General features: G+C 32.5%; 1 protein-coding gene across 1 annotated transcript in view; it reads right to left on the bottom strand.

The window, feature by feature from the left end:
- Positions 1-16,356, bottom strand: part of TMPRSS15 (transmembrane serine protease 15) — a 117,332-nt gene that overhangs the window by 56,276 nt on the left and 44,700 nt on the right. Inside the window, exons 4-6 of the mRNA XM_070943634.1 lie at positions 12,173-12,267; positions 6,671-6,792; positions 4,333-4,400 (exon numbers count right to left, since the gene is read on the bottom strand). Coding sequence (XP_070799735.1) covers positions 4,333-4,400; positions 6,671-6,792; positions 12,173-12,267 — 285 coding nt within the window. The remainder of the gene's footprint in view (positions 1-4,332; positions 4,401-6,670; positions 6,793-12,172; positions 12,268-16,356) is intronic.

Genomic DNA, 16,356 nt, shown 5'->3' with positions numbered 1-16,356 from the left:
GGAGATAAATAGGATAATGGCTCATATCAACATAATAGCTTCCTATTTTCTTAAATATATTAATTAAAAAGACATGGAATCAGACATCTGTTTTACATAGGTAGCAAATCATGTTTGCAATCAGACAATGATATTAATAAGTGGACTGATTAATATTGAAAAATATTGTAAGTTTAACTATTTGCTTAACCAGTCTAACACTAATGAGGAAATTATGATCATAAATACATCCACAGAATCCAGAATGATGATCAGTTATTACTTGCCCTGTTTCCTATATACATTCATGTAGAACTCAGTAAGGAATAAAGGAATACAAATTACAAATAATTGTAATGCAATGGTTGAAAGTAATTAACATGATATACTTTTTAAATTTAACTTTAAAATAATTTAAATCACACTTTACAATTTAAACTTGAACTTTAGTTTTTTAAAAAATAAAATTTTAAAATTTATGTCCATTGATAAATTGACATTAACAAAATCAATTTTCCTAAAGATATGTGGGGTTTTAATGTAAGAGTAATTAACTGCTCAATACCTCACCTTTATGAGAGGAGAGGGAGAGAGAGAAGAAAGGGAAAAGGAGAGGAAGAAAAGGGAAGGGAAAGAGGAGTAGGAGAGAAGGTTAGAAGGGGGGAGAGAAGAGAGGAGTCGGGGAAGGGAAGGGGAAGTAGGAAAGAGAAGGAGAGGAAGAACGAAGAATGTAGGAAGTGATAGAGGAAGGAAGGGAAGGGGAGGTGAAGAAGAAAGGTTGTGGCAAAATAAAGAAGGGTAAATGGTAAAAGAGCAGCCCCGAACAATTAAAAATTAAAAATGAATGTTAAAAGGTAAGATGAATGAAAAATGGTGGATAAATGACTGTACATGTAAATATGTTTATGAGAAACAAAAATAAAAACTTTTTTGAAAAAACAAAAAAAAAATACCTCACCTTTATTTTCATTGGAAATACATTTTCTGAAGGAGTTGTGCCATAGAACTATAAAATAACTTTTTTTAATCATGCTGCCACTCGACAGAAATTCATGAGAGCACCAGGTAAATTATATATGATATCCTTGAAGACTGTTACGTTAACATGCTATTTGTGACCACACATGGTTGGACTCTCCTGGCTTATAGCATTATCTTGACTATGTGGCATTGTTTTAAGTGAAATAAATTGTTTTGTATTTCATTTTATTGTATCTTACTAATCTTTAAAAATATTATCCAGTTCAACCAAGAAATAAAACGGTCAAAGGATGCTTTTAAAATATGATTTATTGATGTTGCCAAAAGAGTTAATTATTCTGAGATAAATCCACTTAGTCTCTGAGAATCCAAAAAATATAGTAAATTTTATCTTAGTTTCTCTCCCTATATATTATTATTGATGTGACATAATTTTTTTCTTTCTTCTATCCTTTAACTGGAACATAGGCATTTTCCACAAATGAGGGGTCCTTGGTAACCTCTGAGCTTCGTTTTTTTCTTGCAGACTATCCAAATTATCTAGCATTTTGCAGATTATCTAAACTAGCTAACACCATCGCTGGACCCAACCCCTTTTCAACCTTGAGCTACAAATATTCTCCTTTAGTGATTTTCCACAGTGATTTTTGTTTTTACTCTATGGGAAATTTAGTTTGATTTTCTTATCGTCAGTTATTCTCTGTATCAATTTCTCTAGCAAGATTAGGACTGAGGATAGTGGTGACTATATAATTTTTTCTGTTGATGTAAAGAAACATTAGTTTTAGTTACAGAGCAAGTGACCTTTAGTCTTTTTAAAGACCTAGATCAGCATTTTGTCACTGAAGCAGCAATGACTAAGAGATGATTAATTCTTTTAAAGTCAAAGGGAAGGCTACAGTATATTCAAAGACTTTCCCTCTAATTTCTTAAATGATTCATATACTGTAATGCTTTAGGCAATTATTTCTATGCTATTTTTTTGACTTATGAGAATTTCAAATATGAAATCAGATTGCAACAAAGAACATTGTAATACATTGCATGTCTTTTATAGAAAAATTGCAAGGAAATGTTCTTTGAATTAAAAGGATACATGTTATTCTGCAGAAAAAAGCAATGAAATCAAAGTTCTACAAGTTGGGCAAGTTACTAGAAAGTGTAATTTTCTGTATTAAAATTAACTTGATTTTAGGACTTTGCTCTGTATCAGTGTTTACATATTTAATAAAGCTAAAATTGAAACCTGAACTAAACCACACAGAATTATATGTTAAGTGTATGAGGGTACACTACTTTTTTTTTAATTTTATCACTTTTAAGTACTATGTATGAAGAAAGATTTCATGAACATCATAACTTGAGGGGTGAAAGATAAAAACCTCTACAAATTGTACGCATAATATGATTTCTACTCTCATATTTAAAATCATGTTTTTGGTCTATGATGAATTACATGGATTTAGAGCATTATCACAATAATCCATCTGTTAATTGAAATGAGGAATATAAAACCAGGCTGAGATTGTCTAACCTTAAAAGCTAAACAGACTTGAGAGTAGTTATGATTTGGACAAGATTCCATTAGAAATGCCAGCATTCTGGACTAGACTATGAATGCGAGTGTTGGAATATTAAAATGGAGATTGGTGTAGAGATGTTTGCCTGTATACAGTATACCTTCATTCTTATTCAAGTAAAAGATTTCCCCTCTTATTTAACTTTTTGTTAATATAATGTGGTAACTAATGCTATTGAATTTGAGAATGATGATCTTGGTTGGTGAAACATTAACAAATACACCTTTCATTTTTATTAAAGCCAAACATTTCGCCTCTTATTTAACTTATAGTATATGTAATATAACTTGACAGTTAAAACTACTGAACTTGAGAATGGTGATTCTATATTTCAATATCATTAGCAAAGGTATTCAACAATTGTTAACATTAATTTGATGAAATGCATTTTATTTCTTAACAGATCTGATTAGGATATGGACTAAAGAAAATGATTCCTGGACCAATTCCTCCTCCATAGTTTTGCGATAGGTAAAAAGAATGGTTATGAACTGAGATAACCAGTTCTCTGTTATGGAGGACAAAGCTGATTAGGTTGGGAGATTTGGGATCAGTCACTCTTTCTTTCGCCTCTAGAGTGGAAAGTAATAAAATATCTTTTTACCAAATTGTACCTGACCAGTATGGTTCTGTGGATAGTTCTTAAATTATGATCATTCATTCAATGACTGTTTGAAGTTACACCATGCTGAACATTGTCTTATGAGCACCTCCCATTTAGTTTAGTTTAGTTTAGTTTATTCAGACTTATATGCCGCCGTTCTCCCGAAAGACTCGGGGTGGCTCACAACAATAAAAAAACAGAACAATAAAAATTAGCACTAAAATAATCCAATTAAAATCCCCAACAGATTAAAACTAACAACTCCCAGCAGATCAAGATATTTGTTGGAAAAGCCATGTCTTCAGGTCACCGCAGAAAGAGCGGAGGTCGGGGGCCGTCCAGAGTCCAGTAGGTAATTCATTCCAGAGGATCGGTGCACCCACAGAGAACACCCTCATCCTGGGCTCCACCAGATGACATTGTCTGGCCGATGGCACTCGGAGGAGGGCAGTCCTATGTGAGCACACTGGGCAGTGGGAGGCCGGTAGGACGTGGTCCTGCAAGTACCCCGGGCCCATGTCATTGCACAAAATATGGTCATTGCACAAAATTCATGTGATCAAAATTTGGATGCTTGCAATTGGCATGTATTTATGATAGTTGCAGAGTCCCGTGGTCTCGTGATCACCATGATGACCTTTCCTGGGGCTTCTGACAAGCAAATTCAAAGACAGAAACTGCATTCATTTAATGATGACATAATTTATTTAATGAGTTAACAACCATGGCAAAATCATGGCATAAAATCAAGTACATCTTAATGACCACATCACTTAGTGATGGAGTTCCAGTCTCAATTATAGGTTGAGGATCACTTGTATTATAGCCCATAATTTATAAGTATGCTTCATCCAGGACTGTATTACTTGGGCTGATAAATTGAAAGCAAAGGAATTTTCTCTGCACTTTTGATTTCTTTCCTTCATTTTCATTTAATTTTATTACTACTCTTTCATTAAGACCTTCAAGAAGGAAATTTTACTCCAATTTTCCTATAGAGCATAGAACAGGATCTATGCTGAAGATAAGATAGCCATGTAGGAATTTTAAAATTGTAGCATTAGAAGCAGACGAAGAGGAATAAACATGTATAATTCTAGTGTGAAAAATCCTATGATTTCAGTAATATTTCAAGCATGAGTACATAATGTCCATCCTAATATTAATTTTTATTAAAAATTAACTTACCTAAACTGCGAAACTTTACTTTCCTTATATTCATTTTGAAGTTCACTTGCATGTAAGATATCATCTATCTAGATATATAAAGATGAACAATATAAAACATATGTAGAATATATTTTCTAATATAGAAAATATAACAACTAGAACAACTAGACACAAGGATAGTTTTTTCCCAAATGCCATCACTCTGTTAACAACTAATTCCCACAACACTGTCAAATAATTTACTAAGACTGTATTACTATTATTGTCTTTCTTACTAGTATCTATCGCCTCCCACTTATTACTATAACTATGTCCGCTTGTATCTTTCAATTATAGTGTTTTTATTTGTTTCCTAGTATGATTTGATAGCTTATTGTAACCTTGACTATCACTAAATACATTCTTGATGAATGTATTTTATTCTCCTTATGTACACTGAGAGCATATACACCAAAGAAAATTCCTTGTGTGTCCAATCACACTTGGCCAATAAAGAATTCTATTCTAAAAAGTGATATCATCTGAAATAAAAAATCCTAAACCTTTTTTCCTATAAAGGAAAGAAATATTCAGTTTTTTTCTCTTACAAACTAATAACTTTTAAAATAATACCATGGCTTTTTTGATGTAGAGATATAGAAAGAGAAAAGAAAAGAAAAGAAAGCTGATCCGACAGACAGACAGACAAACTTTGGTTAATTCAGCAGTTACATCTTTCTGCTCAAAAATAATGACCACGAAGGAAAAGGATACATACATACAGATGCATACACAAACTGATTTACATCAATTGACTGTCAGGGGCAAAGAATCAGGACCATTTGTAAAGTTTCAACATAGAAGGTTTATTGAAGCCTATGTGTAAGAATCTACTCAATGGTCAGCACTAAACTGGCAGTAGATAAGCATCAATGGAATTCAACAGGATTGGATTTGGATCTCTTGTGGCAATGCAAAGGACTCTAAACTTATGACATGTTTAACTTGGATAAGTGCTCAAGTTCTGGGTTCCACAACCAATTTCACCTGAGACTTAGGAAGTGGGCCTATGTCTCTCATCGTGACTCTGTTTAAAAAAAATGTTTGAAAACCTGACTTTTCCTTCAGGCATTGAATTAGGGTGGGTGGAAAATCTCTTATAGGAATGTTCTTTGGTTAGCTCGCATGGTTTCCTTCTCTAGACAGACATGGCTATTTTCTACATTTTATTTGTTCTTAGCATTGTAATATTGTATAATATATAGTAGAGGGATGCAGTGGTTCGGTGGCTAAGATGCTGAGCTTGTCAATCGAAAGGTTGGCAATTCAGAGGTTCAAATCCCTAGTGCCGTGTAATGGGGTGAGCTCTGATTACTTGTCTCAGATTCTGCCAACTTAGCAGTTCGAAAGCACGTAAAAAATGCAAATAGAAAAATAGGGACCACCTTTGGTGGGAAGGTAACAGTGTTCCATGCGCCTTTGGCATTTAGTCATGCCAGCCACATGACCACGATGACATCTTCAGACAGCGCTGGCTCTTCGGCTTTGAAATAGAGATGAGCACCACCCCCTAGAGTCGGGAACGACTAGCACATATGTGCGAGGGGAACCTTTACCTTTACCTTTTTATAATATATAGTATTTTTGAATTTTTTTTCTTTCTAAACTTCTCTATCTATACAGTAGTTATGTGTAACTATTTAACATGCAGTATATTGCCATTCTCTTGTAGAAAGATTTTGAACCGCTAAAAGAATTTAAAAATCAAAATATATAATATAAAAATAAAATACATACCATGTCAGCAACATTATATATTTATATTTAAAGTGAGTTTATATGTCAATCTAATTCAATACCTATAGGAACATCTAGATATTTAAAACCTTTTTAAAAGATGTCATGTTTGCGTCCATGGGTGTGACATTGGGGGCAAATAGAGAAATTACTACAATAGGGAAGGGATTACCTTTAATTGATGGAACACAGAAAATGCCATCTCTTATGGACATACTTATGCATGCACATATATAACCACTGCATGGTGGCACAGTGGTTAGAATACACTATTGCAGGCTAATTATGCTGACTGTCAGCAGTTCGATTGTCATTGGCTCAAGGTTGACTCAGCTTTCCATTCTTCCGAGGTCAGTAAAATGAGGACCTAGATTGTTGGGGGCAATATGCTGACTCTGTAAACCTCTTAGAGAGAGCTGTAAAGCACTGTGAAGTGGTATAAAAGTCTAAGTGCTATTGCTTTTATATCCTTCTCTCTCGCACACTCATTCACATATATTGATAGGAGATTGACTTGTTTAAACAAAAAAGGGATTGTGGAAATACAGAAATAATGCAGTAAAAATCAATTTATCTTTACCATTTGCTGAACATCAAAGGCAAGAACTTTGAAGTCTACTGATGATTTATTTTGCAAAGCAGGGGTGAACAATGCTCCTGATTTTATTGTAAATATTCCCTTTGCTTCATGGTATTTTTCTCCTGATTAAAAAAAAAGTATAGAAGTGAGAAAGCAAATTGTTTCTCTCATTCTGTTGGTTTAGACTTTTTGCATTTTTTAAATCTATGAATATGGATTCATGTAAGTAGAGATGGAATAAATATTCAATTGTATATATTTTCATTATAAACAGTTTTCATTCTATTTCTAGCACTGAAGTAATGCAAGTGTACTTTTCCAAACTTGTATAGAAACTAAAAGCATGCCCATTGGAAGATGTAAGAGTTAAATGATGAGCCTTTAGAAAGAGTGAGAAAATCTGAGTCAGGGAAAGTTCACTGAATTAATAAACAATCACTGGAACAACTGTAAAAAAAAATCATTAAAAAAAAGCAGAGAACATAGGATCCTGGTTGGCTAGAGTGAAATGGCTACACAGATTAATGATCAGCTACAGGAGGTAAGGGGACTTTGGCAAATGCTGTGGTCAATCAGATAGATTCTTGCTAGTCAAAACCCTATGCTTAAAAGGGCTTAAGACAATATAGAACACAAAACAATTAAAAACAGCTGATAGAGAATGGCATCATATTTTTCTGTACTCAGGAAACAATGGATGGTTCATTCTGACAACAGGGCAAGCAGAAATTCCAGAACTATCCTTAGTTGAGACAGAACATAAATAACAACTGAACTATTCTGTATTAATGATGCTACTGTTGAAGAACAGATGTGGTTGTGGGGAGTATGTATTTTTTTGAAAAACAAGACTGATGTTTGGAACTTCACTTGGATTTGATACAAATTGGGAAAGCTTAGTTCCATGTTTCTGGAAAATAGTGTTGTGTTATCTTTTACAGATCTAAAGATATGGTCATCCAACCTTATTCACATACTGAGCCTTATATTTGTGCTTTATTGTAAAATAAAAGGCCTTCTTTATATTAGACTCCTTTATAATACAGTGCTGATGCATATAAGATGTAAGTTATAATGAGTTATTAATTTAGATTTCATCAATCTTGCTCTATTGTTTTATTTTCTTTAATGAATTACGTAGACCATCTTGGACCTAAGAAGAGACTTCGAGTTGTTATTCAATTAGTTATTCAGACTAATAAAAACATAGAAAACTGATGTAATACTTATAAAAACAGATGTAGGTCATAGAAATCAGTAGTTTCAAGTTGGATTAAAATTGCTGAGGTACTAGTGAGAGAGCAATAATAGGCAGACAATTTTATTTAGTATGATGTTAGGAAGTGATAACTTTCAGAGTATTATAAGAATCAAAGATTAATACTTCTCTTGAGCATGAAACAGTTTTCTTATAAATAGTTTTGGAAAAAGACTCTTGCAGTTTATCATCGATTGGTATACAGGGTCAACATTACAAAAACTGATAATTAGAACGTAGATTTAAAGTTTGTTTAAAATAAATTAAATGTAGCATTCATTTCTAGGTATATATTTAATAAATATCTCATGTTATAAATATATCATGCTATTACAAAGTACTGTTTGATAACTTTTGGAATTCTATAATTGTGACAGCTGTGAAATTCAGGAATAATACTTTTGTTCTAAATTTAATCTACGTTCTCCCCCCCCCATAGAACACTCTTATAGATCAATGAGTTATTAGCAGAAATACAGAAATCCCCAATAGAATGACAGCCAAGACAAGTTTATGCATAAAGAACCATACTCATTATAATAAATGAGCAATAAAGGTAAAGCCAGTGTAATTATGTTCAATTTATTATAAGAAAAAATAATAAATTCTAATCAGCCGTATTTCTTAATCAGCCTATATCTTTATCTTTATATTGTATTGTTTTCCAAATATAAATAACCTTGACAACAATTTTTCAATAATAGAATTTTTACTTTATCCATTTAAGAATTTATGTGCACACTTTTCCAAAATGTATGACTGTTTACTTTTCGGCTCCAGAAACTGCATCAGAAAATTTGAAACTGTTTGAGTTACAAGAAATTATTGCATTTGTGGGGAAAGTTTCATTTTTATTGTCTTTATTAATTCCACCAAATTTCGGTAAGAAATTTTGGAAAATGTATAATGCAATAGTGTAGAGATCTTATAAATCTCATAACCATAGATTGTATCCATTGAATCATCAATTAATTGTCTGGACTTTTGAGTGAAGATTTGCTTTGTACTTTATTGTTAAAGTATAAAGAAAACAAAGGAAGAATACTTAGTAGTTTCTTGTATTTTTTTAAAAAATACATTTTTAATTCATGGAGCCACTATGACAAGGAAAAAACGAATTGTTTGGGTATATTTTAAAATAATGTAACCATGGAAAACTTTGTATAACCTTGCCAGCTAACTTTAACTAAAAATATACTTTTAAGAAGAAATAAAACAAAAGTAAAGTGACCAACAGCACAACATTGGGAAATGCTCACTCACAAAATAACTAAAGTGAAAGAACCTATGCAAATTTAACATTAAAAGAAATAATGTGCTACAATTCAATTCTGATGAAAAATTGTCTTACTTTCTTAAGAACTTTAACATCCATTTAGACCACCAGTTCTCACAACAGTGAGAATATATCACAGCAATACTAATAGTGGGAGCAGTGAGTTCTTTTTATTTCTATTTGTCATTTCATTCTATGTAACAATAACATTTGATTACATGATTTGATTATAACAATTTCTCAAACATTTAAATGAAAGGAATTTTCACAAAGATACAAGAGTACAAAATCATTTTCACATAAACTTTCAATTGAGTCAGTTCCTTGCTGCCTTTATTTCATAGAACATATAGTTTAGAGACTAAAGAATGCTTCCAGGGTAGAATGTCTGCTTTTAAAATGCATTTTTCCCCAAAGAAGCAGTAGTCATTACAACACTACAACATTACAACACCAAACAAACCAAACAACACCAAACAAAACAAGCAATTAAATACTGTGTACTCAGCAATTTAAGACTGTTCAGTTTTAACAGTTTAACATAGAAGTAATTGCAAAGTTTGTAGTTTCTTACCTTGTTCAGTTGTCTGGTTGAACAGCCATAGAAATGTTAATAAAACAGTACAAATACATAGGGAGATTATAAATATAACAGTGAGCAAAAGTTCATAGCTGTTAAAAGGGATGTTTGTCTTCTTGAATCCTTTTTTTTTATTCATTTTGATCAGGGAACTGAAACTGCTGCCAGATCCCTGTAACTTTGAGAATAATAGTGATAATTTGAGCACAGGTATATAGTTGAAATGATTCTAGTTAATTATTTATTTTTATATATCGCTGGACTCAATAGTTCCAGAGGTTTATATCATAAAACATAAAAAAACCAAAAGGCTTTAATCATAATGCATTAATAATTTCATTTCTAGTTTCCATCATATAGTAGACTTTACACCCAAAGAAAAAGTACTAATGATAGGATTGTATACTCCTGTTCAGAAGGTAATATCTTTCAAGATAACATATGTACATATTCAACAACCAGTGCTGTAAATGTTAATCTTCAACTTCACATTATTTTTTGATGTGCTACTAGTGAAATTGCAATGATATTGCACGTTGATACTTTCAGTTGCTTGGTTTATAGTTACTTGCAAGTTCTGGAAATTATGGATCAATTTACCTTTGCATCTGACAAGAGTTAAATCAAAATGTAAAGCAGCAATGGAGAATCTGCTGGACAAGAAACACACCTAACATATTTTGGGAGCCTGGGAGATGCAAAGTGGTTAGAGGACCTTCACACACGAGAACAAGGAAATTTTAAGGATAATTTATTATAAACTTGGATTTTTTTTAGACATTTCATTATTTTTTATTTTTTATTTTTTTTGCTTTAATTTATATGCCGCCCTTCTCTGGAGACTCAGGGCGGCTTACAATGCGTTAAGCAATAGCCTTCATACTTTTGTATATTTATACAAAGTCAGTTTATTGCCCCCACAATCTGGGTCCTCATTTCACCTACCTTTGAAAGGATGGAAGGCTGAGTCAACCTTGAGCCTGGTGAGATTTGAACTTGCAGTAATTGCAAGCAGCAGATGTTAATAACAGTGCATTAGTCCACTGTACTACAGGCTCTATGTGTAATGCAGTTATGTGTTTCACAACTCAAAATGGAATTAAAATAAGCTTTTATTTTAAAAATTTCAGTTTTTACAAATTATGATTGAAGTTCTAAGGTATGCAAAAGTAGAACTGAGGATCACCTGTTTCCATGAGGTGAAAACCTGCCCTTTTATGTAGCTGGAAAAAATGGCATTTAGACATGAAAAATGTACATGTAAGAGGGAACAGTGAAGATGAATATACTATACTGGTTCATTACTATGTTTTTTCATAGTCAGTCCTACCAAATAGTACCTTAAGACAACTGCCTTAGCTGGCAAACTCTGAACATTCATAGTGACTTTGACTGTTCCCTCTAAAGAGAGCTATAGTAGATACAGTATATCATATAACTTATTCTGATCATTAAAATCTTCTGCTGGTTTCAGGTGTAGCAGAAATGGTATTTCAACAATGTGGGAGATCACAGCTGCAATATAAGGATATCTGCAAGAGGGACCTAAAGGCCCTGGGAATGGACATTAACAACTGGGAAACCTTGACCTCTGATCGTTCAGCTTGGAGGCCAAAGACGCAGCATGGCCTTCTCCAATTCGAAGAGACACTTTGGCAGGCTGAGGCAAAGAGGCAGCTCTGGAACCAGCGAAATCTGGGGGCTGGGCAAAGAGATTGCCACTCTAGAATTGGTCTTTTTAGTCACACTAGATGCTATTTTAGGACCTCTTTCCAGAGCATGATACCATAGTCTTTTGAGACTGAAGGATGCCAATGAATCTCAACAACAATATTAAAGACATATTTATATGTATTTCTGTATGAAGCATGAGGAATTGATGCCACATTATTTTTCATTGCGATCAAAAACATACTTGGAGAAACATCTCATTTTATTCCACAAGGTGTAAACAATAGTTTGCAACAGGGAGTCTTTTTACACTCCTATAGTTCCACATGTAGAGTCTTCAGTTGACTGAAGAGATAAACACATAATGCCTCCTGCCTCACATATTTTTCCTACATTTTAGGGACAACAGCAAATATGGTGACAGAGGTTAGAACTAACACGCCATTCCATTTTGAAAAAGCTATAATAATATTACCAGCAAAACCACTCATCAACCCTAATAGGGCAGCACTATAGCATATGAAATAAACTGAGCATGCAGTTCTATAAAGTATAAATAAATCATGGGGAAGGTTGTTACTATTTGTCTTGCTTACACAGTAAAATGAAGTTTCAAACAGAAAATACAACCTGCCCTTTTGTTTCAACCATTTCTACATTATTTGCTTATTGAGAAATAACTTTTAAAAAAGAACACATTTTATTCTACAATTTCACCAAATTCTACGGTGTGAACTTTTTCATGATGTGGGAAAATCATAACAACCAATATAATTGGAGCATTTCCTTTCTTTTCTAGAACTGCTGAGCATCTGCAAAGTAAAACTGTAAAGGGCTAAATTAGAAATCATGGTAAACTTTATAAAGGACATATATCAATCTAGGGGAACTTGAAAATCCAAAGTTATCTCCCTGTATTAAATTGTCAATATTCTGCATACTGTTTTCTCCAGATAGATAGATATAGAAATACTTTGCTATGTAGTGTACAAATGTTATATTTTACAATTAAAGGGAATATTTGTATAATTCAAAATAATTCAGTATAACATTATATTTAAAAATAAATTCAAATTGCTTTCAGAATTACTAAGTCAAGTACGTCAATCTTCTTTCATAAATGGAGAATGCCTCATATGCCTCTTATACAAGTAGAATGGACAAATTCCTATAATTTGGTATAGCTCAACTGTGATCTATTGGAACTTAAGAACCATATAATAAAGTTTCTGGAAAACATATCCACAAGTAAAAAAAATATTTTTTTTAATAGTGCTAGCTATGTAGAATTTGTAGAGACTCATTAAGTGGATTGGTACAGCCTCAAAATAAAATTTTTGACTTACTAGGTAGACACCTGATATCAAACACTGAATTTATCCTCCCAGTGATAAAATAATAATTCCTCTTCTTTAGGGTTTGTATTTTACTGATCTCACATTTATTTCAGGTACATACTATTTTATTTAAAGATTTCTGATTTATTTTTAAAACATCCTGAAATGCAAAGGTGCTTTTTCCAAAAGGCAACTGGGCTTTCTTGTCTTTTTTTTCTTTTGAAAACATTTTGCTTCTCATCCAAGAAGCTTCTTCAGTTCTAATTGAGTCCAGTTAGACAGCTATGGGACCACCATGATCTGAATGAAAGAGAATAATTCTAGACATTCCAAAATGCAGTTTTCAATTACAGTAGTACCTCAGTACTCATCCTTAATTGGTTCGGGGAGGCACAACAATTGCAAAAAGGATGAGTACCAAACAAACTATATAACTTATCACTTGACCCTTTGTTTTGGCCAGGAAGAAATTCCTATCGGTCTCTTTTCCTATGTTAACAACCTTCCTAGCATGACCTATTACTGTTTGTCCTCTCTGGCTGACCCCTGCTTCCTTTTACAGCACTGAGTACCAAATTCGATGAATTTTGAAGCAGTTGAGCATCAAGGTACCAATGTAGAGGTTTTATTCCAATGATTTCTGATCAATAGTTTCTGCAGCAAATTGCAATTATGTAAAAATGATCCTATGTTTGTGATAATGTAATAACATAGATGCTTCAGTTCAAGGTATTCAGTGTTTAAATACCTGATATATATATATATATAAGGAAATCTCACTTTAACTTACTTTTCTTTAAATATAGTATTTTTATTTAACATTATCTAAATGTTTTCTCTAAGTATTAGCCAGGCCAGGGTGCTGATTTGCTTCTTTCCAAGGCACCAGTTTGATATCTGATGCAGTAACCCTGGAGATCTCTAGTGTAATGAAATAACTGCTATATCAGCACTATGTGCGGTTTTGCTGTGGTGTTTTTGGCTCATTGTGTTTGTATTTCTTTAAGAAGCATTCTAGGGCTAAATGGAAAAAAAGAAGGCAGGACTTGGCATTTTTCTAAGTTATTTGTGAGAAAATGACTTGGTTATGTGCACAGGATTGCCCTTCATTAGCAAGATGAAATCAGAGTCAGCTTTTCTGTGGCAGCTATGTTAAATAATTGGTCCATTCTGCAATGCTGGCTGCTGCAAAAGTAAGTGGATAAAGTACACTGACAGATCTGCAATAAAAATCTAGAAAAAGATGTTGCTGATGCTACATTAAGAGAAGCTATCCATATTTGGATCATTTATATGCAGGAAACCTGGAAAAAAAATGTTAGCACTTGACAACAACCTAAATCAGCATGATGTCCTGTTAAAATGTCAAAAGAGATATTCCTGGATTGTGATCGGATTTTACCCCTTATTTCTTTGTTACCTAATAATCATCTGAGTTTTGAAGCCCTACTTCTTACCCATGATCATCTCTTTCAGCAAAAATATGCAAACGATCAGTCAGCCTTCTGCTTGAAAGAATGCCTGACACAAATTCTCCAATATATAGTACTCCCTTCCATTACCCTTCTTTTGAATAAGACAATTGGATCAGCTAACATAGCTAGCTATCATCTTGTAGTGAGATGGGAAAGGCATGTTAAATTTAATAATTATAACACAATAAACAAATAAGTAGCATTGTCAAGATACTCTCCATAGTTTTATTTAGGAGTTTTCAAGTGCTACGTTGTGATGTTAATAATTGATCACTAAGCTTCCTATAGAGAACGCATAAATTATGAGGCAGAGTAGTTTCGTTGTAATAACTTATAAAAATATATGGTGTAAACTCAAATGAAGTACAACATTCATGTTACAAAATAATTTGTAATTTAAAAATCAACTATAATTCAAATAAATTTTTGATGTATACTTTATGAGTAAATAGCGGAGCTGGAGCATAAAGAGCTGTGGTGATTCAGCGATTAGAATGCAGTATTGCAGACTAACTCTGCCCACAGCCTGGAGTTTGATCCTGATGGGAGTCAAGGTTGAATCAGCCTTCAATCCTTCTGAGATTGGTAAAATCAGGACCCAGATTACTGAGGGAAATATGTTGATATTATAAATTGTCCAGAAAGTGTTGTAAATCATGATGGGGTGGTATATAAGTCTAAGTGGTATTGCTATTAAAATGTCAAAGTTCAAAACTCTTAGATTTTTTCCCCCAATTCATTTATATTTTAAAGATCATAAAAGAGAAGTTTAAGAATAGTTTGTAACATGGAAGAACATATGGATGTTAAGTCTTAGACATCCATATGTTAAGATCATATAAACAAAAAAGAGCAGGGATGTGATAGCAACATTGCTCCCACTATTTTACAGATTTTTTTATCCTCACATATCTTTACTTAATTAATTAATCTTTAATTAATTATTTTGCTATGTATTTAATTCATTAATTTTCTTTGCTATAACTAACGATTGTAATCTCCCATTCATAAAATATAAAAAGGAAAAATACTTTAGAATAGATATATGGTACCACACTTAATAAATCTGTTGTTGCTATATAAATAGCAAAGGTGGTTTCTTAATATTATAATTATTAAAACATGATATTGGGGCATGAAAAATGATACTGTTATCCTGTTAGACAGTATCCAATTCATCAATATATTTTTTTTGAAAGAAGATATAGTAAAATATATTAAATATATAAATAATTGAATATATATAATTATAGTCTTTTGCCTGGAGTAGCACAAATATTACATTTTGACCAGTTTTCTATAAACTTTAGCTTGTTGTCATTTCTAAATTACAAATCACAGCATTGAAAATTACTTTGGCACTGTTCTTTTAGATAAATGAAATGGGGGCAGGCATGGAGAATTAATGGCTTAATTTTAATTGTGTTGAGTTAAATTGTGTTTAGAAAATGAGTATCATATGTTGTATAACTATACATCAGATGTGCCAAAGTCCTTTCTGCCAAAGGTAAAGTTTGTGATACAACTGGAATTGGATCAGTTTTGTATCTGTACTGATAATATTAGTAGCAGCAAAGGCGAACACTTCAGGAAAATAAAAAAGGCAGTAACACTGGTGCCACTGTGCATGTTTATGAATAATGAGAAGATCAATGAGTTAATTATAAGTTGGTGGTGGGCAAAGTCTTATACCTGCCATTAAAAAAAGATCACCTGCATTTTTTAACATATGTTTATGTCATTACGAGGTTTGCTCTATTTGCTGTATAATTAAAACACATTTAATGTAAGTTAATAGGTATAATTATTAATAAGCTATTTATGTAACAGGTTAATATGTAAGCCACCTTAAGTATTTCTTGGGTAGAAACTGTATAATCAACTAAGTAATTAAGATTATACATAATACAGCACATAAGAAACATAAAAAATACATTTCATAAATATATTCACCAAAAGAGAACGTTGATATAGCCTTTCCCCCAGAACAACATGATTCTTACCTTAAATATATTCTATTCTCAATTTCAACCAGCCTGATATTCCAATTTATTACTACTGTACCTATATAAAATGATGAAGTCTCCTC

This window comes from Pituophis catenifer, unplaced genomic scaffold (assembly GCF_029215685.1).
Source record: "Pituophis catenifer annectens isolate HBS135680 unplaced genomic scaffold, rPitCat1.0.hap2 SCAF_4, whole genome shotgun sequence".
NCBI classification, from domain to species: domain Eukaryota; kingdom Metazoa; phylum Chordata; class Lepidosauria; order Squamata; family Colubridae; genus Pituophis; species Pituophis catenifer.
This window is presented reverse-complemented; position numbering and strand designations above follow the sequence as displayed.